The 24,626-nt window shown below is 38.1% G+C and overlaps 1 protein-coding gene across 8 annotated transcripts; it reads left to right on the top strand.

Moving 5' to 3' along the window:
* Nucleotides 1-220: 220 nt before the first annotated feature.
* LOC112758530 (phenylacetaldehyde reductase) lies at nt 221-4,464 on the top strand. 8 transcript variants are annotated; one of them, XM_025807228.3, is made up of 8 exons: nt 221-656; nt 734-840; nt 1,156-1,234; nt 2,382-2,430; nt 2,756-2,860; nt 3,465-3,607; nt 3,788-3,944; nt 4,103-4,464. In XM_025807228.3, exons 5-8 carry the CDS (start codon nt 2,836-2,838, stop codon nt 4,123-4,125), a joined length of 348 nt encoding a protein of 115 aa, XP_025663013.1. In that variant the 5' UTR covers nt 221-656; nt 734-840; nt 1,156-1,234; nt 2,382-2,430; nt 2,756-2,835; the 3' UTR covers nt 4,126-4,464. The 8 variants fall into 8 exon arrangements, with proteins under 8 accessions (XP_025663013.1, XP_025663012.1, XP_025663016.1 ...); XM_072219673.1 differs by having other exon boundaries at nt 271-656; nt 3,482-3,607; XM_025807227.3 differs by lacking the exon at nt 1,156-1,234.
* Nucleotides 4,465-24,626: the final 20,162 nt, after the last annotated feature.

The following is a 24,626-nucleotide window of genomic DNA, read 5'->3' as shown; positions in this document are numbered from 1 at the left end:
TTTTGGCACGCTTTTATGAGGGTGACCACTGATTTATGATTTGACCACCCTTTTTTTTGCCACACTTCAAAAGCGTGGCCATAGAGAGAAACAGGTACGCTTTTAAAGCGTGGCTGGTTTGTCGGGATACGGGCACATTTTTAAAGCGTGCCTATATCCTCTAATAATTTGGAACCCTAAAAAAATGTGACAATAGGGTTCCCAATTAATTTAATTTCTCACTCAAACACTTCATTTTTTTTATCAAAACTCTCAAAACAGCCCTCACTTAAGTAAGAACCAAACCCTCGAAGCCTCTTCATTACTCAACTAAGAACCCTAAACCTTCGCAGCCCTCTTCATCATTGAGAAGTGAGAATCCCTTCATCTTTCAGCTCGTAGCTCCCTCTTAACTTGCAACCCTCTATCCTTCTCTTGCAATCATTTATCCCACTTTTGTAACTCTTGGAAACTTCAATCGGTGCTGCCTCCGTCGACGAACCCTCCATCGGCGTGCCCTCCGTTGGCATTCAGTCTCGCTCGCAAGGCCTCCATCGGCACTCGCTCTCTCTCGCTCAAACCTTACCCCCGTCGACGCTGACTCAATCGTCGCTGCCTCTCCCGCAATCGTCGTTCCTCCCTCAATCGGCGCTCAACCCTCATCGTAACACAAGAAGGTACAGATTTAATCCCTTTTTGTTTCTCTATTTCAACCCTCACCATAACGCTGATTAATGTTTTCCGGAACCCAAAGAACAAGGAAATGTTGCCGGAGAACTTCAAAGAACAGCTTGCTTTGTCTGTGAGAAGCATCCAGTGGAGCTATGCAATATTCTGATCTACTTCATCTACCCAACCCGGGTACTAACTTCTAACTAACTGTTTCCTTGAATTTCAGTTCTGTTTTGGGATTTTTTTTTCATTTTCTGTTTCTTGAATATTTGTTGTTTGTGAAAATACCTCACTGGACTTCATATGACGAGACACATCATGACTTGTTTCTTCTTCTGCTTCTTCTTCTCTAATATGAACAACTCAATACAATAGCTTCTTAGACAACACCACAATTCTCGTCTTTTTTCATACTGATAACATTGTCGTGATTTGAGTACTCATCTTATATTATGTTTTTGTTATTTTTGGTCCAAAGTTTCAATCTTTTGAATTTTATTTTAGGCTATAAGGGTTGCTGCCATGAACTGTATTGATGGGCTAAGCATTGGGGCTCGTATTGCATGTTCTGGCAAGAAAAATGGTACTTAACTGTCAGAACAATTGGACTTAGCCATTACTTCTTAATTAATATTACCTTGATATTAAGATTTTCTAAACAGGAAACAAATGTCTTAATTGATGGTTACTATACTTGTGAAAATGTTTCTATAACAAATGCTTGTTATGCATGCTTTAGTTTGTTGAAAGGGTGCATGGGTATTATTAAAACTCATTCTTCATCTTATACAGTAAAAAGAGGTAAATAAAACTGCAACTGTGATAATGGAGATGCAATGATTTCTGAAATTATAAAATCCTCTTTCTTGCAAGAATTAAACCTTTTGTGTTTGGTCTATATGTCTACTTAATTCATTATCATGCTCCTAATTTTATATTGCAACAGCTGGTTGGCTAAAACATACAAATCCATTGCCTTGTATAATCCAATATTTAAGTTGGTAAAACCAGAAGGCAATTAACTCGTTGATATATATAAAAGTTTACATGGTGAGATGTGAATCATTTAATGGAGCACCTCATATCGATACTTTTACTTCTACTTCTACTTACTGCTATTATTATTTTTATTAGTGCACAAAGTGATGGCAAATCTGATCAGGTCAATTTTTACATTATATATTCATGAGGTTGTTTCTTTTTCTGTCTCTCTCTGAGTTTCTTTGTTTTTTGCATCACCCATTTTAATTCTCTTGTTAATAAACCGAGGTGGGTCTATGAGCTCTGAACTTGTTTCTTCAATTGTCTATTTTCAGGTTAATTGATTGTAAACATTTTGATTCCTCTATTTCCTGAGAATTTGAGCTGTTTCCTGAGAATTTGAGCATGGTTTTGATTCTTCTGTTTGTTTAGCAAATGTCCTTGAACTGATCTGAACTTTAATATGCATGGTTTGTTTAGCAAATGATTTTGATTCCTTTGTGGCTCACCTTCTATCAGTGGCTACTATTGTCATGGTCTAGCTTTGGAACATACACTTCAGGGGTTTAGTTTTTAATACATTTATTTATATATAACACAAGATAATCATATAATATTACACAAGTTGAAGTTACTAATCTATATTAAGCCTTTATATATCTTATATTTGTGACTATTATTATATATAAATTGTCAATATATAGTTAGTGAAGTACCCCTAACTTACGTATTTCTTTTTCTTGATACAGATCCACCTTGTTCTTTTGCTAATTGGATTAATAATCATGGGAGGTGAAGGTAACCAAAAAACTTTCACAAGATACCGTTTTAGTATCTGTGTTGATTCCTGAACTGCTTTTTTTTTTTAAGGAAAAAAATATCTAGTGTGAATCTAATATTTTTTTAAAGATATTTGAGCATTAGTTTTCTCTGAATTTGATTTTCATTCTTTTTACCAAATTATGGAAATTAGATGAATAGTTTGATACAAAGGAAACTGAATGATAAACCTTGAAAGTTTCGGTCTCATTAATGCTCTATTTTGTTTGGCATTACTCTGTTTCAGAATTTTCTCTAGTCTTTCATTATTTTAATCTCTCATTCAATTTGTTACTCCACCTAGGTACCAAGCATAATATAACTTATGAAAAATGAGGTGTTTGAAGGATGCTGCTGAACCACCTTTGAACAAGATGCATCCCCATGAGAACTCATCATGTCACTAATGGTAAGATTTTTATCCTCACCTGCTAGGGGCACATAACCTCCCTCTTTGTACACCTTATATTGATCATTCAGCATATAGCTAAAGCTTCTCCAATATTCCTGATGGTTTCCCTGTTTATCCCTGCTTTTATTAAGAACCTATTCTGCTGCTGTTTTTGTTTCATGAGAGTTAGGCTTAGCTAGAGCTGCTTGTTATTTTCCTTTTTGATTAATTAGAGCATTCCTCTTGGTTTGATTAGTGGAGATAGCGCCTTTTTTATTTGAGACAGAGCTTTGCAATTTGGTTTTTTGCATGTTAGGTTTGGGATTCTGAATAGTAACTATTTTTTGCCCGTGACTTTTAGGGATTTCCTTGCCTTTGATGGCTTGATTATTTCCTTTCTGGGAGTGGCCAGCATGATGAATGATTTATTAATATTATATTTTAGGGGGATTTGGTTTTCTGTAGGAATCTTAAGTTTTAATATGCAAAGTATATATAATTTCTTAATGAGTGGAAGATCAAATTTTGGATATTGCGTTGCAAAGTTGTTTAATCAGCTTTTTTGTTGGCGAGCGAAGACGCTATGTTTTGTGAACATGTTCTAATTGATTCATTTTTGCAGTGTTTGTGAAATCGCAGTTGGTGAAGCACGTTATTTTAACTTCTTCAATTGCTGCTGTTACATTTAATGGAAGGCTTCTGACTCCTAAAGCAGTAGTTGATGACACCTGGTTTTTTGATCACGAACTTTGTAAGGAGTCGAAGGTATGTGCCATGTCCCTACAATTGTTATCATATTCCCCTAATTAGGCCAAATTAGTAGGAGTGGAATTAGCTTTATGTTTTGCTGATTTAATTTTGATTCATATGAATAAGCTCAATCCCTTGTAAATTTGAGACTTTGGTACCACCAATTTTATTTCCCATTTTCCTTTTTTTTTCCAGTCATGGTACTGGTATGTGCTTTCAAAGACATTGGCTGAAGATGCTGCTTGGAAATTTGCAAAAAAAAAAAAAAAAATTAACCCAGTAATGGTGATTGGACCTCTTCTGCAACCAGTACGTAACACAAGTGCTGCTGGTGTTTTGAATGTAACTAATGGTAATTTTTAAAATTCTATTTCTGCATGTGGAAATGAAAATTGAAATAGTAAATGATAAAAGTACAATATATAATGTGTAAGTCTATAAAGCTTATCTTTCTCTTATGATGTGTTTGTCAATGTGATGTTGATTCAAGTGTCTTGATGTGTGGTTCAGGAGAAGAAGCCTTATTCCAATAAAGTTGCTAAGCTTAAAGCAGAATATGAGAAGGCTATGGAAAGTTATAATGCTACTGAAGCAGGAGGAGAAAAGGGAGAAGGAGAAGGAGAGCATGAAGAGGGCTAATGAAAAATATGATAAGGAAGAAGATGCGGCCAGTGAAGATGAGGAGTTTTAAAAGCAAATGGTAGCAGGAGTTCTTCCCACATCAACTTTTTGTTAATCATAGTTCTGCTGTATATCACATTTTGGTTTTCCATCCTTCATATCTTTGGGAACATTATAGTTTTAATTTAAATTATTATAGCATGTAAATAATTCATGTAAATCAATAAAAAATGAATTCTTATGCCTTCTAATTTTCTCTTTTTAATTATTATTATAGAATTGTAATTTTTCAATTATTATTATGCATTCTAATTTTTTCCTTTTTTTTTAATTTGACAAAGGAATAGGCCACGCTTTGAAAGCGTGGCAAAAGGCTTTAGTGGGAAAGCCACGCTTCAAAAGTGTGGCTGTATGTGCTCCATCGGCACGCTTCAAAAGCGTGTCTGTATGTGCTCCATCGGCACGCTTCAAAAGCGTGGCGATATGTGAACTTTTCGGTACGTTTTTAAAGCGTACCGATAGATTAACACCTATGGCCACGCTTTTAAGCATGGCAAGAGTTGAAAGCGTGCCGATAGATCCACAAAAGCATGGCGATAGAGCAACCGGCACGCTGGCAGATGTGACCCTTTCAAAAGTGTGCCGATAGCTCAAAAAGCGTGGCGAAAAGCTATCGGCACATTTTTTAGCACTTTTCGGCACGCTTTAAAAGCGTGGCAGAAAGCTTATTTTCTTGTAGTGTAATAATTTTTAAAATTATTTATTTCAGTAAATAAAATATTTATTTAATTTATTTAAATAAGAAACCCGTTTGGGGTATTTTATAAAAATGCTGACACAACACGTACCTTCGTAGAATTCAAGACAATTTTATCAAAGATACTCCATGTGTTATCTCCAGAGCAACACGCACCTTGCGTGTTACTTTTGCAGGGACTTTCTTATAGAGTTTCGAGGCAACTTTCTCAAAGATTCTCAGCAGAGATTCGCCACGTATCGTCTTCAGGGTAACACGCACCCTACGTGTTACTTTAGCAGGAATCCTCACAGAGTTTTGAGGCAATTTTACTAGAAATTTCCAGCAGAGATTCGCCATGTGGCAGCCCCTGAGCAACATGCACCCTGAGCAACATGCACCGCCACGTGGTAGCACCAGGACAACACGCAGGGCCCGTGTTGACTAGTCTTGGTCAGTGTCTCTATGTAGGAGACAAAGCCTGCTCCGGAAAGTGCTTTATTAATGGCACCGAGAGACTATAAAATGGGAGGGATGGGGGGTTTGGCTTCACTCTTCATTCCTCTCAAGTAATGTATGCTGAGAGTGAAAGTGAGGGCTTAGTTGAGCTGAAAGCATAGTTATCAAACCTGACTCGATCCGGTCGGTTCGATCGGAAACCCGATCACCCAGTCACTCGGTCACCTGGCCGGGTTGAGCCACTCGTCGAACTGGATATGCATGAAACCCGGTGGAACCCACTTCGACCCGACGGGTTTTCATTAAAACTGGTGACCCGGCCGGTTAATTCAACCCGGTCCGGGTTGTGCTTTAAAAAAAAAACAAATGAAAACGGTGTCGTTTGGCTTTCAATCCCCTTTTTTCAACGAAACCCTAATGTTATTCCCCACTCCCCATATCCCCAAATCTGAGAATTGAGAAATCAGTTTGATTCCAGGGGAAGTGTGGAACCCCCCAGCCTCATCTCTCTGCTCCTTTGTCGTCGGCACTCGGCAGTCGCTCACCCTCGCCCTCACCTTGTCACTCCATCATCTCTTCCCTCATCTCATCACTTCGTTGACTCTCTGCTCACCTCGTCAATATCGATCTCTCTCGGTCACGGCTTCACGCCCTCACCTAGTCGCTCTATCAGTCTCTCACCTCGTCGTCGTCGCGGTCCCGTGCTCCTGCCCTGTGTTCACTTCGTCGGCGGCAGAAAGCTCACAGAATACAAAAATCAAGCAGCATCTCTGGCTCTACATCTGCTCCCTCGGCTCAGTCGGGTGGTGGTGGTCGTCTTGTTGGTAGCGGTCTAGGAACCAGTTATCCAGGTGAGCTCCCTTCAAGTTTTTGACCCTGGTCTTTCACTGGAACTGTTGAATACTGATAAACCCCATTTTTAGGGTTTATCTTGTGTCAAATTTAGAATATTTTATCAACCTTTTCTCACATTTACTCAATGAAATAGCATGGTTTTATGATTATCTCCTAATTTGTGCTTAAGTGTGAAAACGTGTTTTCAGACCCTTAAATTGATAATTTTTAATCTCTCTTTGATTCCACTAGATGCCTTGATGTGTTTGTTAGTGATTTCAGATTGAAAGGAGCTTAGAATGGATCAAAGGAATAAAGAGAAAGCATGCAAAGTGAAGAAATCATGAAAAGCCAAGGATTCTTTGAACGCACCCAGGGACGCGCACGCACACAAGGGGCGTACGCGCGGATTGTGCAAAACCCCATGGACGCACATGACGAACGTGACTCTTGCGTGGTCTAGAATTTTCACAAAATAAATCCTCGTTGCAAGTATAGCTTCTAAACCTACAAGAGTCACTTTTGTGCAAACATTTTAGTTGTCACTTAAGCAAACCCAATAAAATTTATAACCGAAGTATTTGAACCTCGGGTCGTCTCTCAAGGAATTGAAGAGAGATGTATTTATTATTGGTTATGGAAACAAGTATATTTTTGAGTTTTTGAAATAGAGAACAAGTGATGTAAATGGCAAGAAGAATAAATTAATAATTATAGAAACTCTTGGCAAGGTATGAGAACTGGAAGTCCTATCCTAGTTATCCTTATCAGGTGTGATGAGAATTGTTCAGTGCTCCCACTTAGTTAACCCTTACCAAATAAGGGAAAGTCAAGTGGACTAATCAACTTGATTCCTCACGTCCTAGTCAACTCCTATGGAAAGACTAGTTTTAAAGGGATCCAAATCAATCAGCAAATTCCAATTTCCAATCAACTGCTGAGTTTAACAACTCAAGTGTCACCAATTACTTAACTGAAGCCAAAAGGGAAAATCCAAATTATTTATATCGTAAATAAAAGAAAGCAATCATAAATCTGAAATACCTCAAATTGAATTAATAAAGATATCAAATATAACATGGGCAGTTTATAGCCAATTAGAATCAGAAGAGGATCAACAAGAAAAACACATAAACCAAAATATTAGAAGAATTAAAAGTATAAAGACTAAATCAAAGGAACATTAAACCTGGATCTGAGAAGAAATTGAAAGAAGAAATCCTAAATCCTAAAACCTAAGAGAGAGGAGAGAACCTCTCTCCCTAAAACTACATCTCAAAACTCCAATTGTGAATAATGAATGTTTTCTCTTTTGATTCCCTCATTCTCCAACCTCTATTCTGTGTTCCTGGGCTTGGACTTGGGCCGAAAAAGAGTCCAGAAATCGCTGGGGGTGACTTCTACAATTTTCTGCACGTGGCGTCCGTCACGCGTACGCGTGGGTCACGCGTGCGCGTCATTTGGAGATTTTCCTTGTCACGCGTACGCGTCGGTCGCGCGTTCGCGTCATTCGTACTTTGCGCTAGGCACACGTGTGCGTCGTTCATGCGTGCGCGTCGCTGCCATTTTCTTCAAAACTCCCTTTTATGCGTTTCCTCCATTTTTGCGTGCTTCCTTTCTGTCCTCTAAGCCATTCCTACCCTTATAAAGCCTGGAATTACTTAACACACAGATCATGACATCAGATGGTAATAAAGGATAATTAAAAATAAATATTTTTAAGGCATAGGAAACATGTTTTCACATATTTCATAGAATAAGGAAGGAATTATAAAACCATGCAAATCTTATGAATAAGTGGGTGAAGAATTGATAAAAACACTCAATAGAGCACAAGATAAATCATAAAATAGTGGTTTATCAACCTCCCCACACTTAAACATTAGTATGTCCTCATGCTGAATTCAAGAGAAATGGAAAAAAAGGGTGAAGGTAGAATGGTAGAATTTTATGCAATGCAATCTATTCTAAATGCAAGCTATCTAAATGAATCATGCAATTCTAATTACTATCCACTTATATATATAAAGCTTACATGTGATTAAATTGAGTCAAATTTTTCAAGGAATCATATATGCGCAGCCAAGGCTAAATCATGTTAAAATATATTCACAATTGAGTTGAGTTAATCAAAAGATTTCGCAAACTTGCAAGACAATCAATAATTAAACTTGGATATATGGAGATGAGCTATTGAACCCTCACTGGATTTGTGTATACACTCTAGTCACTTAGTGTTTGGGGTAAATCACTCTATTCTTCCCTAGTCATGCTTTCTAAAACTTTGTTCTTCATCTAATCAATCAACAAATATTTAATGTACACATGCAAACATCATGAGGTCTTTTCAAGGTTGTAATGGGGCTAAGGTAAAGGTGAGGGCATACATATAAGGTCAAGTGAGCTATAAATTAAATCCTTGATTAGTCCAAAATCTCACTCGACATATACACATTCTATACAATTTTAAAATTATGCCTAGCTACTCAATTTTCCACTTTTTGTATCACATACTCATGTACCAAATTATTTTTGATTTTATCCTATGTGCATTGATTTCTTTACTAAACTTATTATTGGGGTAATTTTGTCCCTTTATTTATTTATTTATTAAAAAGGGATTTTTTTTTGAAACATAAATACAATATATCAATGCACATGGTATTTTAATTATTTTGGTTTCACATGAGCATGCACCCTAATTCCAAATAATTTATCAGTTGAATGCCTTTCCTATCATCCCAAGTTCCCACAGACTTCCCCACACTTAGTTGATACTTAATCTCTATCTTAAGCTAATCAAAGATTCAATTTGGGATATTTAATTTGTTTTTCTACTTAAGGCTAGTGATGTGGTTATAGAACAGAAGGGGATTAAAATGCTCAAGGGGGCTAACAAGGGTGACATAAAAGGGTAGGCTTATTTGGGATAAGTGAGCAAAGAACAAGTAATGGCCTCAATCATATGCAAGTATGTAAATACATTGAATATTGGACATATAGAATAAAACAAAGCAGAGATTGCAAGCATAGAGAAGGAAACACACAGGAATGAAAACTATGGTTAGATGATGTAACCATGCAATTAAGCTAAAAAACTCACGGGTTGTGTGTTCTTTGGCTCAAAAATCATATATCAGTTATGTATATCATGCAAGTAGAAAACAAGAGTTTCCATTCAATTCAATGTGAATCTTTGAATGGCTCTTATAAAAATAAGTATTTTCTTTGAAAAATGTTGTCAATTTACCCACATTTATTGCTATATATACATGGTGTGTAGATTGTTTTGATTATGTCAAACTAAAATTTCTAGTTTACTCTTTTATTTTCAATTAAACCAAATTATCATATGTCAAAGGGTAAACTAAACTAAATAATCCATATCTTCTACATCACAACTAGTAGGCTAAGAGTGCAGATTGGACTAAATATCTAAGATATATATACACGGCCCATAATGAAAAATGTAATGAAGTGCATGTAAATACAGCAAAAGAAGATGTACAAGTACTAAAAGGAAAATAAAATACAGAAAAAGAAATAAAATAGGATAAAGAGTCTAAAAGTAATTCACCAAAATAAAGTTCGCCAGAGATGGCGACCTCCCCACACTTAAATAATAGCATCGTCCCCGATGCTCAATCAAGCTGGGTGTGAAGAAGCGTTATCTCTGGAAGGGTGTGCTGCAGGTGTCTCTGTGGTGGCCTGAGGGTCTGCCTGCTAAAGCGGAGGCGCTGTTTGTAAAGGGACCTGTGGATTGGCTGGCTCTATCCGCTGGGTGTCCTCCTGAAGTGGCGCAGCCTGCTCGGGTCCTGCCTGCTCGGCCTCTGCTCGTACATTGTCCTCCTGGTCATCTGCCTCCTCCTCAAATGACTCCGATGGTGTGTCAGGCTCAGAGGGGATGTCAGTGTGGCCCGATTGAATAATCAATTTCAGATGCTCATAGCGTCGCTTGCTGCGACACTCAGACTGCTCATATCGCCGCCGGTTGCGGTGCTCCATCTGATCCAGCCGCTCGAAGAGTCTGTGCATTAAATGGTAGATGGGCTGCGAAGCATGTGAGGGTGCTGTGGGTGGGAGTGGGGGCAGCAGGTGCTGAAGGGGCAGCAGAAGAGGTGGCTGCAGCAGCAGAGGCAGTAATAGAGGGCGGTCTGTAGCCCAAAGCCTCGAACTTCTTGCCGTGTGGGATGATCTTCTTGCAGTCGGCGGCCCAACTGGGTAATCAGATAAGGGAAGGGCAGAGTGCCTCTAACATGGACTTTAGCCATGGAATGCCAGATGAACTGAGGAAGGTATAGGTCCTTGCCTTCCATCACGCACCAGATAAGAGTAATCATGGCAGTTGGCACCTCAGTCTCGTGAGTGCTTGGCATCACATAGTTGCTCAAAATTTGCTGCCATAGCCGAGCCTCATCATTCAGATAAATGATTTTGATGCCTTTTGGGTTTACTGTTGATTTACCCATAACCCATGGGATAGCTGGATCAATGGATATGGTTCGCTTCATGCTTCCCAATCAAATCTCATAAATCTCATATCTTCTTCAGCCTTTTGATAACCATCTAGTTGATCGAATTTAGGCTAGAACTGGAAGATATCTTCAATTACCTCCTCAGTGACGAGAATTCGTTTACCTCTGAGCTGGACTGCATCCAGGGTTGTCTTGTAAAAGTTGCAGTAGAATTCCCTGACCCAGGATGCATTAACTTCAGTTAAGTTCCTCTCCAGAAAGAACCAGCCTCTCTGTTTGATTTGTTCTGTGGTGTACTGCTGTAATTCAGCTGGAATTCGGAGGGTCTTTTCGAGGTATAAGTTCCGTGAAGTTACAAAGACTGGATACTTCAGTTCACAGTATCGGTTTGCAAACTTGGCTAGGTAAGTTACAGGCACTAACTGATCAGCCTTTTCTTGCGGAGTAAAATTCGTCTCCCGCCAGGAATCATCATGGAGGATATCCAAAATAGTGATGGATGATTCACTTCTTTTTCTTTTGCCTGTGCCTATTTTGGCTTTTCCTTTGCCTTTTGGGTCAGACATCCTGAAAAGTAGATGTTCCAGGATACAATTTATTAAACTAAAGCAGGAAAAAAACAGGTAAGCAAATAGGATTTTAGCAATATAAGCAAAAATGTACCAAAGAGGAATAAAATAGCAATAGAAGCATGAAGTGAGTTAGATAGATGTAGAATGTTGGACTGTATGCAAGCTAAAAGTCAAAGAATGGGAATAAAAATCACAATCCAAGATCTACGATATGTGGAATGTTTGTTTATTAGGAACAACGATAATCATGCCTTGAAATGGGTTGAAAGTAGTGAGGTGAAAACTAAAAGAGAAGTTAGAAAGTTAATGCAGTTAAGAGTTAAAAAGTGAAGTTAAAGTAAGTGGCATGGTATTGTATATCCTAATTAACAAAAACTTTCACAAACTTGAAGAACAAGCAACTCACATTGAAGTAGATATTGCAGGTTATTGATGATAAATCATATAAATAAAAGAATTTCATAATGAATGAAATCATCAATAATGCGATTTAACTAACAAGGGAACAGAAAGAGTAAGAATGCTAGCCCATCCTTCCATGAGTTGGCTTGGTTGAAACCAATTAATGCAAAATTCGAAAGTACCAAAACCAATTCATGAATGGGAGTTGAGGAAAACAATTTGCGGAAAAAAAATCGGGCAGCATTCCGGCTATAAATTGGACGTTTCCGGGAAAAATAGTAGCAGAAATTCAGTTCATATGACAGTAAAGTAGTGCATAAAAGAGTAGCAAGTAGTAGGTCACATGAATTTAGACAAAAACAAATTCAGGCAGTAGCAAGAAATACAATTCAGGTTGAATAATGTGAAAACAACATTAAATAGGAATGAACCGCAGATGAGCAGTATCATTAGCACATCAATTTCAAAATCGCGAAATAGATAAATCAAGCAGCAAGAACGGCGCAATTATCAGACCTAAATCCACTAACCACATCCTAGCTACCTAACTACCTAAAATCCACTACGACATGCATCTCTAACTATCTAATTTGAACAGATTTTGAAAAAGAAATATGCAACTATCTAACTAGAACGGGAAAGGGATTAGAGTGTAGTGGAATCTGGTGTGCACAGTGACAGAAATTGGACGCAGAGAGAGGGCGGTGGTGCTGGTGGGTGACACGACAGCGATGGGGGTGCGGCACGGCGGCGCTGGGAGTGCGGGCGGTGGTTCGGGTGGGGGCAGGGGATGAAGGAGGGAGGGGAAGAGAAGGGAGGAGGAAGGGGTGAGGCATTGGGGGGTGGTGGCCAGCGAAGGGGTACGGCGGGGGTTCTGGTTTGGCGCTGGGGTAGGGGTAGTAGAGGGGCGAATGACGCGAGAAAGGGTTTCTCGCGAGGGGTTGATGTAATTCAATCCACGCATACGCGTGGGTCACGCGTCAGCGTGGTTGAGGCAAAATTGCAACAACGCAAAAGCGTCTTTGACGTGAACGCGCGAGTAGGGGTGGATGGGTGGTACACATAATTGTGATCCTTAACAACGGCGCCAAAAACTTGGTGCTCGAAACGTAATTCACACACTTTGTCACAACTCCATGCAGCTGACCCGCAAGTGCACTGGGTCGTCCAAGTAATACCTTACGTGAGTAAGGGTCGATCCCACGGAGATTGTCGGCTTGAAGCAAGCTATGGTCGTCTTGTAAATCTCAGTCAGGCGGATTCAAATGGTTATGGGGTTTTGATAATTAAAAGACAAATAAAACATAAAATAAGATAAAGATACTTATGTGATTCATTAGTGGGAATTTCAGATAAGCGTATGGAGATGCCTTGTTCCTTCTGAACTTCTACTTTCCTATTGCCTACATCCAATCATTCATACTCCTTTCCATGGCAAGCTGTAAGATTCTCTCAGTGAAAATGGTCCTCTACGGTTTCTGTACAGCTAATCAACTGTTGGATTGCTCGTCTTGGATGAAAAATACCAGGCACAGCTACCGTATGGCTAATCATCTGTCGGTTCCCACTTGTGTTGGAATAGGATCCATTAATCCTTTTGAGTTTGTCACTATGCTCAACATTCGTGAGTTTGAAGCTCTTTTACAGTCATCCCTTCCCAGATCCTACTCGGAATACCATAGACAAGGTTTAGACTTTCCGGATCTCAGGAATGCTGTTTATGGATTCTAGCCTATACCACAAGAATTCTAATCTCTGATTCAGATGCTTTGTTGTCAGGAGAGACGATGTGAATCGTTGATTAGAGATCCAAGTGATATACATTCAAGCTTGTTTTCAGGTAGAACGAAAGTGGTTGTCAGGCACGCATTCGTAAGTGAGAATGGTGATAAGTGTCACTTGATCATCACATTCATCATGTTCTTAGGTGCGAATGGATATCTTAGAACAAGAATAGGCATGAGTTGAATAGAAAACAGTAGTAATTGCATTAATTCATAAGGAACAACAGAGCTCCACCCCTTAATCTATGAGGTGTAGAAACTCCACCATTGAAAATACATAAGTGATGAAGGTCTAGGCATGGCCGAATGGCCAGCCTTCCCAAATATGAAAATGTAGCATCCAGTATATCAAAAGATGAAAATACAATAGTAAAAGGTTCTATTTATAATGAACTAGTAACCTAGGGTTTACAGAAATAAGTAAATGATGCAGAAATCCACTTCCGGGGCCCACTTGGTGTGTGCTTGGGCTGAGCATTGAGCTTTACACATTCATAGGTTGTTCTTGGAGTTAAACGCCAGCTTTGGTGCCAGTTTGGGCGTTTGACTCCAGCTTGTAACTCAGTTCTGGCGTTTAATGCCAGAATAGGGCAGGAAGTTGGCGTTTAAACGCCGTTTTGCGTTATCAAAACTTGAGCAAAGTTTGGAGTATTATATATTGCTGGAAAGCTCAGGATGTCTACTTTTTAACGCAATTGAGAGCGTGCCAATTGGGCTTTTATAGCTCCAGAAAATCCATTTTGAGTGCAGGGAGGTCAGAATCCAACAGCATTGCAGTCCTTTTTCAGCCTCTAAATCAGATTTTTGCTCACGTCCCTCAATTTTAGCCAGAAAATACCTGAAATCATAGAAAAACACACAAACTCATAGTAAAGTCTAGAATTGTGAATTTTGCATAAAAACTAATAAAAATATACTAAAAAGTAGCTAGAACCTACTAAAAACTACCTAAAAATAATGCCAAAAAGCGTATAAATTATCTGCTCATCACAACACCAAACTTAAATTGTTGCTTGTCCCCAAGCAACTGAAAATCAAATAGGATAAAAAGAAGAGAATATACTATAAATTCCAAAATATCAATGAAACTTAGTTCCAATTAGATGAGCGGGACTAGTAGCTTTTTGCTTCTGAACAGTTTTGGCATCTCACTTTATCCTTTGAAGTTTAGAATGATTGGCATCCATAGGAACTCAGAATTCATATAGTGTTATTGATTCTCCTAGTTTAGTATGTTGATTCTTGAACACAGTTACTTATGAGTCTTGGCCGTGACCCTAAGCATTTTGTTTTCCAGTATTACCACTGGATACATAAATGCCACAGACACATGACTGGGTGAACCTTTTCAGATTGTGACTCAGCTTTGCTAAAGTCCCCAGTTAGAGGTGTCCAGAGCTCTTAAGCACACTCTTTTTGCTTTGGATCATGACTTTAACCACTCAGTCTCAAGCTTTTCACTTGGACCTTCATGACACAAGCACATGGTTAAGGACAGCTTGATTTAGCCACTTAGGTCTGGATTTTATTTCCTTGGGCCCTCCTATCCATTAATGCTCAAAGCCTTGGATCCTTTTTACCCTTGCCTTTTGGTTTTAAGGGCTATTGGCTTTTTCTGCTTGCTTTTTCTTTCTTTTTCTTAAATTTTTTTTTGCCACTTTTTTTCGCAAGCCTTGTCATTCACTACTTTTTCTTGCTTCAAGAATCAATTTTATGATTTTTCAGATTATCAATAACATTTCTCTTTTTCATCATTCTTTCAAGAGCCAACAATTTTAACATTCATAAAATTCAATATAAAAAATATGCACTGTTCAAGCATTCATTCAGAAAACAAAAAGTATTGCCACCACATCAATATAATTAAACTAATTTCAAGATAAATTTCGAAACTCATGTACTTCTTGTTCTTTTGCAATTAGAAACATTTTTTATTTAAGAGAGGTGAAGGATTCATGGAGTTATTCATAGCTTTAAGACATAGATACTAGACACTAATGATCATGTAGTAGAGACACAAAACATAGACAAACATAAAGCATAAAACCAAAAAACATAAAAATAAGAACAAGGAGATTAAGGAACGGGTCCACCTTAGTGAGGGTGGCGTCTTCTTCCTCTTGAAGAACCAACGGTGCTCTTGAGCTCCTCAATGTCTCTTCCTTGCCTTTGTTGCTCTTCCCTCATGGCTATTTGATCCTCTCTAATTTCATGGAGAATAATGGAGTGCTCTTGGTGCTCTATCCTTAGTTGCTCCATATTGGAACTCAAATCTCCTAAAGAGGTGTTGAGTTGCTCCCAATAGTTGTGTGAAGGAAAATGCATCCCTTGAGGTATCTCAGGGATTTCTTGATGAGGGACTTCCTCATGCTCTTGTTGAGGTCCATGAGTGGGCTCTCTTATTTGCTCCATACTCTTTTTAGTGATGAGCTTGTCCTCTTTAATGAGGATGTCTCCCTCTATGACAATTCCAGCCGAATTGCATAGGTGACAAATGAGATGAGGGAAGGGTAACCTTGCTAAAGTGGAGGGCTTTTCAGCCACCTTGTAGAGTTCTAGAGGTATGATCTCATGAACTTCCACTTCTTCTCCAATCATGACACTATGGATCATGATGGCCTGATCCACAGTTACTTCGGATCGGTTGCTAGTAGGAATGATAGAGCGTTGGATGAACTCCAACCATCCTCTAGCCACAGGCTTAAGGTCCGGTCTTCTCAACTGAACTGACTTGCCTCTTGAGTCTTTTTTCTATTGAGCTCATTCCACACATATGTCCATGAGGACTTGGTCCAACCTTGGATCAAAGTTGACCCTTCTAGTGTATGGGCGTGCGTCTTCTTGCATCATTGGCAAGTTGAATGCTAACCTTACATTTTTCGAACTGAAATCTAAATATTTCCCCCGAACCATTGTAAGCCAATTCTTTGGGTTTGGGTTCATACTTTGATCATGGTTCCTAGTGATCCATGCGTTTGCATAGAACTCTTGAGCCATTAAGATTTCGACTAATTGAATAGGATTGGAGAGAACTTCCCATCCTCTTCTTCTAATCTCATGTCGGATCTCCGGATATTCGCCCCTTTTGAGCTTAAAAGGGACCTCGGGGATTACCTTTTTCATAGAAGTGGTCTTGATGGGCTTTTGAGATGAATCTTTCCATCTCCCATGACTCGGAGGTGGAAGCTTTTGCCTTCCCTTTCCTTTTTCTAGAGGTTTCTCCGGCCTTAGGTGCCATAAATGGTTATGGAAACACAAAAATCAATGCTTTTTCCACACCAAACTTAAAAGGTTTGCTCGTCCTCGGGAAAAAGAAGAAATAAAGGAGAAGAAGAAGAAGATATGGAAGAGATGGATGGTGGTATGTGGTTCGGCCAAGGGGTTATAAGGTGTTTGTGATGTGTGAATTAGAAGGATGGATGAGGGGTATATATAGGAGTGGGGGGAGGGGTAGGTTCGTGTATTTGGGATTAGGTTTGGAAGGGAAAGGATTTTGAATTTGGAGGTAGGTGAGGTTTTTTGGGGAAGAGTGGATGGATGTGAGTGGTAAAGAGTATTTGGGGAAGGGTGTTATTGGGATGTATGGAGAAGAGAGAGAGAGTGAGTTGAGGTAAGTGGAGATCCTGTGGGGTCCACAGATCCTGAGGTGTCAAGGATTTCTCATCCCTGCACCATTTAGGCGTGTAAAACGCCCTCTGATGCAATACTGGCATTTAAACGTCAGGTTGCTGCCTGTTTCTGGCATTTAACGCCAGCTTGCTGCTTGTTTCTGGCATTTAACACCAGCTTTTCTTCCCTTTCTGGCGTTTAAATGCCAGTCTGGTGCTTGTTTCTGGCATTAAATGCCCAGAATGGTGTCAGACTGGGCGTTTAATGCCCATTTTGCTACTTTTACTGGCGTTTAAACGCCAGTAAGCTCATCCTCCAGGGTGTGCTGTTTTTAATGCTGTTTTTGATTTTGCTTTAATTTTTGCAGTTGTTTTTGGGACTCCACATGATCATCTACCTAAAGAAAACATAAAATAACAATAGAATTTTAACATAGATAATTAAAATTGGGTTGCCTCCCAATAAGCGCTTATTTAATGTCAATAGCTTGACAGTGAGCTCTCATGGAGCTTCACAGATATTCAGAGCATAGTTGAATTCTCCCAACACCAAACTTAGAGTTTGGATGTGGGGGCTTTGTTTGACTCTGTATTGAGAGAAGCTTTTCATGCTTCTTCTCCATGTGTACAGAAGGAGAATTTTGAGCCTTAAACACAAGGTAGTCCTCATTCAATTGAAGGACCAACTCTCCTCTGTCAACATCAATTACAACTTTTGCTGTGGCTAGGAAGGGTCTTCCAAGGATGATGGATTCATCCTCATCCTTCCTAGTGTCTAGAATTATGAAATCAGCAGGGATGTAAAGACCTTCAACCATCACTAGCACGTCCTCTACTAGTCCATAAGCCTATTTCATTGATTTGTCTGCCATCTCTAATGAGATTCTTGCAGCTTGTACCTTAAAGATCCCTAGTTTCTCCATTACAGAGAGTGGCATGAGGTTAAACTTGTCCCCAAGTCACACAGATCTTCTCAAAGGTCATGGTGCCTATGGTACAGTGTATTAAGAATTTACCAGGATCCTGTTTCTTTTGAGGTAAAGTTTGCTGAACCCAGGTATTCAGTTCATTAATGAGCAATGGAGGTTCATCCTCCCAAGTCTCATTACCGAATAGCTTGGCATTCAGCTTCATGATTGCTCCTAAATACTGGGCAACTTTCCCTTTAACAATGTCTTCATCAGAGCTCATGAATGGTAAAAGGAAGTTCAATGGAATCTCTATGGTCTCTGTATGGGTCTTAGATTCCTTTGGTTCCTCATTAGGGTACTCCTTAGTGGCCAGTGGACGTTCCCTGAGGTCTTTCTCACTGGGAATCACTGCCTTTTCACTCTCTCCAGGTTCGGCCATGTTGGTCACGGTTATGGCCTTGCACTCTCTTTTGGGATTCTCTTCTGTATTGTTTGGGAGAGTGCTAGGAGGAGTTTCAGTAACCCTTTTACTCAGCTAACCCACTTGTGCCTCCAAGTTTCTGATGGAGGACCTTGTTTCATTCATGAAACTGAGAGTGGCCTTAGATAGATCAGAGACTATGTTTGCTAAGCCAGAGGGGCTCTGCTCAGAATTCTCTGTCTGTTGCTAAGAAGATGATGGAAAACGTTTGCTATTGCCAAACCTGTTTCTTCCACCATTATTATTATTGAAGCCTTGTTGAGGCTTCTGTTGATCCTTCCATGAAAAATTTGGATGATTTCTCCATGAAGGATTATAGGTGTTTCCATAGGCTTCACCCATGTAATTCACCTCTTCCATTACATGATTCTCAGAGTCATAAGCTTCTCCTTCAGAAGAAGCTTCTTTAATACTACCAGATGCAACTTGCAATCCAGTCAGATTCTGAGAAATCATATTGAGTTACTGAGTGAATATCTTGTTCTGCGCCAGTATGGCATTTAGGGTATCAATCTTAAGAACTCCTTTCTTCTGAGTTGTCCCATTGTTCACAGGATTTCTTTCAGAAGTGTACATGAACTGGTTATTTGCAACTATTTCAATGAGTTCCTGAGCTTCTGCAGGTGTTTTCTTCAGATGAATAGATCCACCTACAGAATGGTCCAATGACATCTTGGATAATTCAGACAGACCATCATAGAATATATCCAGGATGCTCCATTCTGAAAGCATGTCAGAAGGACACTGAAAGAACTGTAGATTGATGGTTTAGAAGTTATAGTAAACTTTCGTTGCAAGTATAGTTACTAAACCAAGCAATCAACCTTTCTTACAAAAGTTTTGGTTGTCACAAGTAACAAACCCCTTTTTAAATTGATAACCGAGTATTTAAACCTCGGGTCGTCTTCTCAAGGAATTGCAGGGAAGTATGTTCTTATTATTGGTTATGAGTTTGTAAATTGGGATTTTGGAGTTTGGGCAATGGGCACAGGTATATTTAAATGACAAGTAAAATAAATTAACAATAATAAAATCTCTTGGCAAGGTATGAAGAACTAGAAGTCCTATCCTAGTTATCCCTATCAATTATGATGAGAATTGGATTTTTCCCCCACCTTATTAACCTCTAACTATGAAGGTAAGTTAAGCGGATGAATTAATTTCGAATCCTCAAGTCCTAGTCTTTCCTTGGGAAAGGCTAGAGTTATAGGATCTCGAATTAATTCTTGAAGAATTCCAATTTTCAATCAACACCTCGAGTTGGATAACTCAAGAGTCACCAATTATTTAACCAAAGCCAAAAGGAAAAATATCTAAATTAAATTAAAAGCATTCATATAAATAAAGCAAAGCAAATCAAATTTGAAAATACCTCAAATAACATTAATTAAGAAAATTAATCCAAACATAAAGAGTTTATAAACTAAATTGAGAAAATAAATAAAAGGAATATTAAACCTGTGATTGTAGAAGATGAAATCCTAATCCTAAATCTAATCCTAAGAGAGAGGAGAGAGCCTCTCTCTCTAAAAACTACATCTAATCCTAAAATTGTGAATTGTGAGCTTATGGTTATGAATGAATGGATTCTCCCACTTTATAGCCTCTAATCTGTGCTTTCTGGGCTGCAAACTGGGTCGAAAACAGCCCAGAAATTGCTGGAGAAGAAATCTGCCACGCTGATTTTCGTAACTGCGACGCGTCCGCGTGGATGACGCGTTCGCGTCGCCTAGCGTCAGGGCAACTATGGCATATTATATATCAAATCGAAGCCCCGGACGTTTAGATTTTCAACGCAACTGGAACCGCGTCATTTGGACCTCTGTAGCTAAAGTTATAGCCGTTTGAGTGCGAAGAGGTCAGGCTGGACAGCTTAGTAATTTCTCCAACTTCTTGTATTCCTTCCACTTTTGCATGCTTCCTTTCTATCCTCTAAGCCATTCCTGCCCTGTAATCTCTAAATTCACTTAACACACATATCAAGGCATCTAATGGTAATAAGAGAGGATTAAACATAGGGAACTTAAGGCCAAAGAAGCATGTTTTCAATCAAAGCACATAATTAGGAAGGCAAATGTAAAACCATGCAAATAGTATGAATAAGTGGATAAAGAGTTGATAAAAACCACTCAATTGAGCACAAGATAAACCATGAAATAGTGGTTTATCAGAAACTTTCTAGTCAATTGCTTGTATCTTTCCCAAGCTTCATAGAGGGACTCACCTTCTTTTTGCCTGAAGGTTTGAACATCCACTCTAAGCTTGCTCAGCTTTTGAAGAGGAAAGAATTTGGCTAAGAAAGCCGTGACCAGCTTATCCCAAGAGTTCAGGCTATCCCTAGGTTGTGAGTCCAACCATATCCTAGCTCTGTCTCTTACAGCAAAAGGGAAAAGTATAAGCTTGTAGACCTTGGGATCAACTCCATTGGTCTTAACAGTATCACAGATCTGCAAGAATTCAGTTAAGAACTAATAAGGATCTTCTGAAGAAAGTCCATAAAACTTGCAATTCTGTTGCATTAGAGAAACTTATTGAGGCTTTAGCTCAAAATTGTTTGCTCCAATGGCAGGAATTGAGATGCTTCTTCCATGGAAGTTGGAAGTTGGTGCAGTGTAGTCACCAAGTATCTTCCTTCCATTGTTATTGTTGTTGGGTTCGGCCATTACTTCTTTTTCAAGATTCTCTGTACGGTTTTCTCTGGATTGTTGTGCTTTAGCTTCTCTTAGCTTCTTCTTCAGAGTCCTTTCAGATTCAGGATCAGCTTCAACAAGAATGTTCTTGTTCTTGCTCCTGCTCATATGAAAAAGAAGAGAACAGAAAAGAAGAGAAATCCTCTATGTCACAGTATAGAGATTCCTTTATGTGAGTAGAAGAGAAGAAGAATAGAAGGTTGAGAAGAGAGAAGGAGAAAAATCCGAACACAGAGAGAAGAGAGGGTTCGAATTATGAGTAGAAGATAAGTATTAGTAGATAAATAAAATAAATAGAAAAGGATGAGAGAGAGAAATTCAAAAATTATTTTGAAAAATGGTTAGCAATTTTCGAAAATTAGAAGTGAAAAAGTGGTTAGGTGGTTTTGAAAAAGATTTTGAAATTGATTTTAAAAAGATAAGAAGTTAGAAAAAAGATATTTTGAAATTAAAGTTTGAAAAAGATATGATTTGAAAAAGATGTGATTGAGGAGATATGATTGAAAAGATATGATTGAAATTTATTTTGAAAAAGATTTGATTTTTAAAATAGGAATTAATGACTTGACTCACAAGAAATCACAAGATATGATTTTAAAATTTAAAGTTTGAATCTTTCTTAACAAGAAAGTAACAAACTTGAAATTTTTGAATCAAAATATTAATTGTTAGTATTAATCTCGAAAATATGAAATAAAAATAGGAAAAAATTTTTGAAAAGTTCTGAAAAAGATTTTTTTAAAAAAATTTTTCGAAAAACAAAGATAAAATGGAAAAGATTTGATTTTTGAAAAAGATTTGAAAAGATAAATTTTTTTTTTTGAAATTGAAATCTTGACTTGACTAACAAGAAACAACTTATTTTAAAACTTTTTGACTAAGTCAACCCAAAGATTTCAAAATTTATGAGTGAAATAAGGAAAAGATATTTTTTTGATTTTTTTGAATTTTAATGAGGAAAGAGAAAAAACACAAAATGACTCAACACATAAAAATTTTAGATCAAAATAATTGATGCATGCAAGAACACTATGAATGTCAAGATGAACACCAAGAACACTTTAAAGATCATGATGAACATCAAGAACTTCTTTTTTAAAAAAAATTTCAATAAAAGATAATATGCAAGACACCAAACTTAGAAATTTCTCATGTTTAGACACTATGAATGCAAGAATGCATATGAAAAACATCATGCAACACAAAACTAGAAAACATGAAGATCAAACAAGGAGATTTATCAAGAACAACTTGAAGATCATGAAGAACATCATGCATGGATTTTCGAAAAATCTTTAAGAAAAATTAAAAACATACAATTGACACCAAACTTAGAACTTGACACTAGACTCAAACAAGAAAAACTCAATTTTTTGGTTTTTATGATTTTATTAAATTTTTTTCGAAATTATTTAGGAAAAATAAAATAAGAAATTCAAAATTTTTAATAAGAATTCCAGGAATCATGCAATGTTAGTCTAAAGCTCCGGTCCAAAAATTTAGACATAGCTTAACAGCCGGCCAGGCTTCAACATATCATCATGAAACTCTAGAATTCATTCTTAAAAATTCTGAAGAATTTTTTTCGAAAACAAAAGGAAAGTTTGGAAAGATTTTTGAAAATAAAACAAAAAGATAGTTACCTAATCTAAGCAACAAGATGAACCGTCAGTTGTCCAAACTCGAACAATCTCCAGCAACGGCGCCAAAAACTTGGTACACGGAATTGTGATCCTTAACAACGGCGCCAAAAACTTGGTGCTCGAAACGTAAGTCATACACTTTGTCACAACTCTATGCAGCTGATCAGCAAGTGCATTGGGTCGTCCAAGTAATACCTTACGTGAGTAAGGGTCGATCCCACGGAGATTGTCGGCTTGAAGCAAGCTATGGTCGTCTTGTAAATCTCAGTCAAGCGAATTCAAATGGTTATGGGGTTTTGATAATTAAAAGACAAATAAAGCATAAAATAAGATAGAGATACTTATGTGATTCATTGGTGAGAATTTCAGATAAGCATATGGAGATGCCTTGTTCCTTCTGAACTTCTGCTTTCTTATTGCCTTCATCCAATCATTCATACTCCTTTCCATGGCAAGCTGTAAGATCCTCTCAGTGAAAATGGTCCTCTATGGTTTCTACATGGCTAATCAACTGTCGGATTGCTCGTCTCGGATGAAAAATACCAGGCACAGCTACCGTATGGCTAATCATCTGTCGGTTCCCACTTGTGTTGGAATAGGATCCATTAATCCTTTTGCGTCTGTTACTACGCCCAATATTCGTGAGTTTGAAGCTCTGTTACTACACACATCTGTCAGTATTGTTTAATCGCCATTTTACGTTATCAAAACTCGGACAAAGTATGGACTATTATATATTTCTGGAAAGCCCAGAATGTTTACTTTCCAACGCAATTAAGAGCGCGCCAATTGGGCTTCTGTAGCTCCAAAAAATCCATTTCGAGTGCAGGGAGGTCAGAATCCAACAACATTGCAGTCCTTTTTCAGCCTCTAAATCAGATTTTTGCTCAGGTCCCTCAATTTCAGCCAGAAAATACCTGAAATCATAGAAAAACACACAAACTCATCGTAAAGTCCAAAATTGTGAATTTTGCATAAAAACGAATAAAAATATACTAAAAAGTAGCTAGAACCTACTAAAAACTACCTAAAAACAATGCCAAAAAGCGTATAAATTATCCACTCATCAATGGGTATGACGCGTCCGCGTGAAGCACGCGGTCGTGCAACCAGAATCGTGCCAAATGCACGAAACCAGTGTCATTTTGGCACAACTCTCTGTTTTAATTGGGGTAGCAAAAATGTTCAGGCGACGCGTACGCGTTGGTGTGGTATTTACAACCACACTTACTAACCGGCAAGTGCACCGGGTCGTACCAAGTAATACCTTACGTGAGTAAGGGTCGATCCCACGAGGATTGATGGATTAAGCAACAATAGCGTTTGATAGGATTAGTTAGACAGACAGAAAATAGTGTTTGGAAGTTAAAAAGCATTAACAGTAAATTTAAAATATTAAAGATAGGCAGATAAATAAGTTGAGAATAAAATATTGAGAAGATAGTTAAGGTTTCAGTGTTATCTATTTTCCTGATTGACTTTTCTTATTAACTACTTTAATGATGTAAGATATAATTCATGGCAAACTATATGTGACTAGACCCTAATTCCTTAGACCTTCCTAGTCTCCTCTAAAATTCATTAACTGCCAATTCCTTGGTCAATTAATTCCAATTAGAGGGTGATGATCAATTTCTAGTTTATATGCCCAAAGAATCCTAATTATCCAAAAATAAGGGGATTATATGTCACGTATCCCGTTAAATACAAACAATTAGAAATTCAGTATAATATGTTTTCAAGCTGTTGTTCAAGTAAAGAGCTTTTCCAAGTTTTACAAGAACTCAATTAGAATATGGGTCATACTTCCGTTCCACC

This window comes from Arachis hypogaea, chromosome 16 (assembly GCF_003086295.3).
Source record: "Arachis hypogaea cultivar Tifrunner chromosome 16, arahy.Tifrunner.gnm2.J5K5, whole genome shotgun sequence".
In the NCBI taxonomy this organism is placed as follows: domain Eukaryota; kingdom Viridiplantae; phylum Streptophyta; class Magnoliopsida; order Fabales; family Fabaceae; genus Arachis; species Arachis hypogaea.
This window is presented reverse-complemented; position numbering and strand designations above follow the sequence as displayed.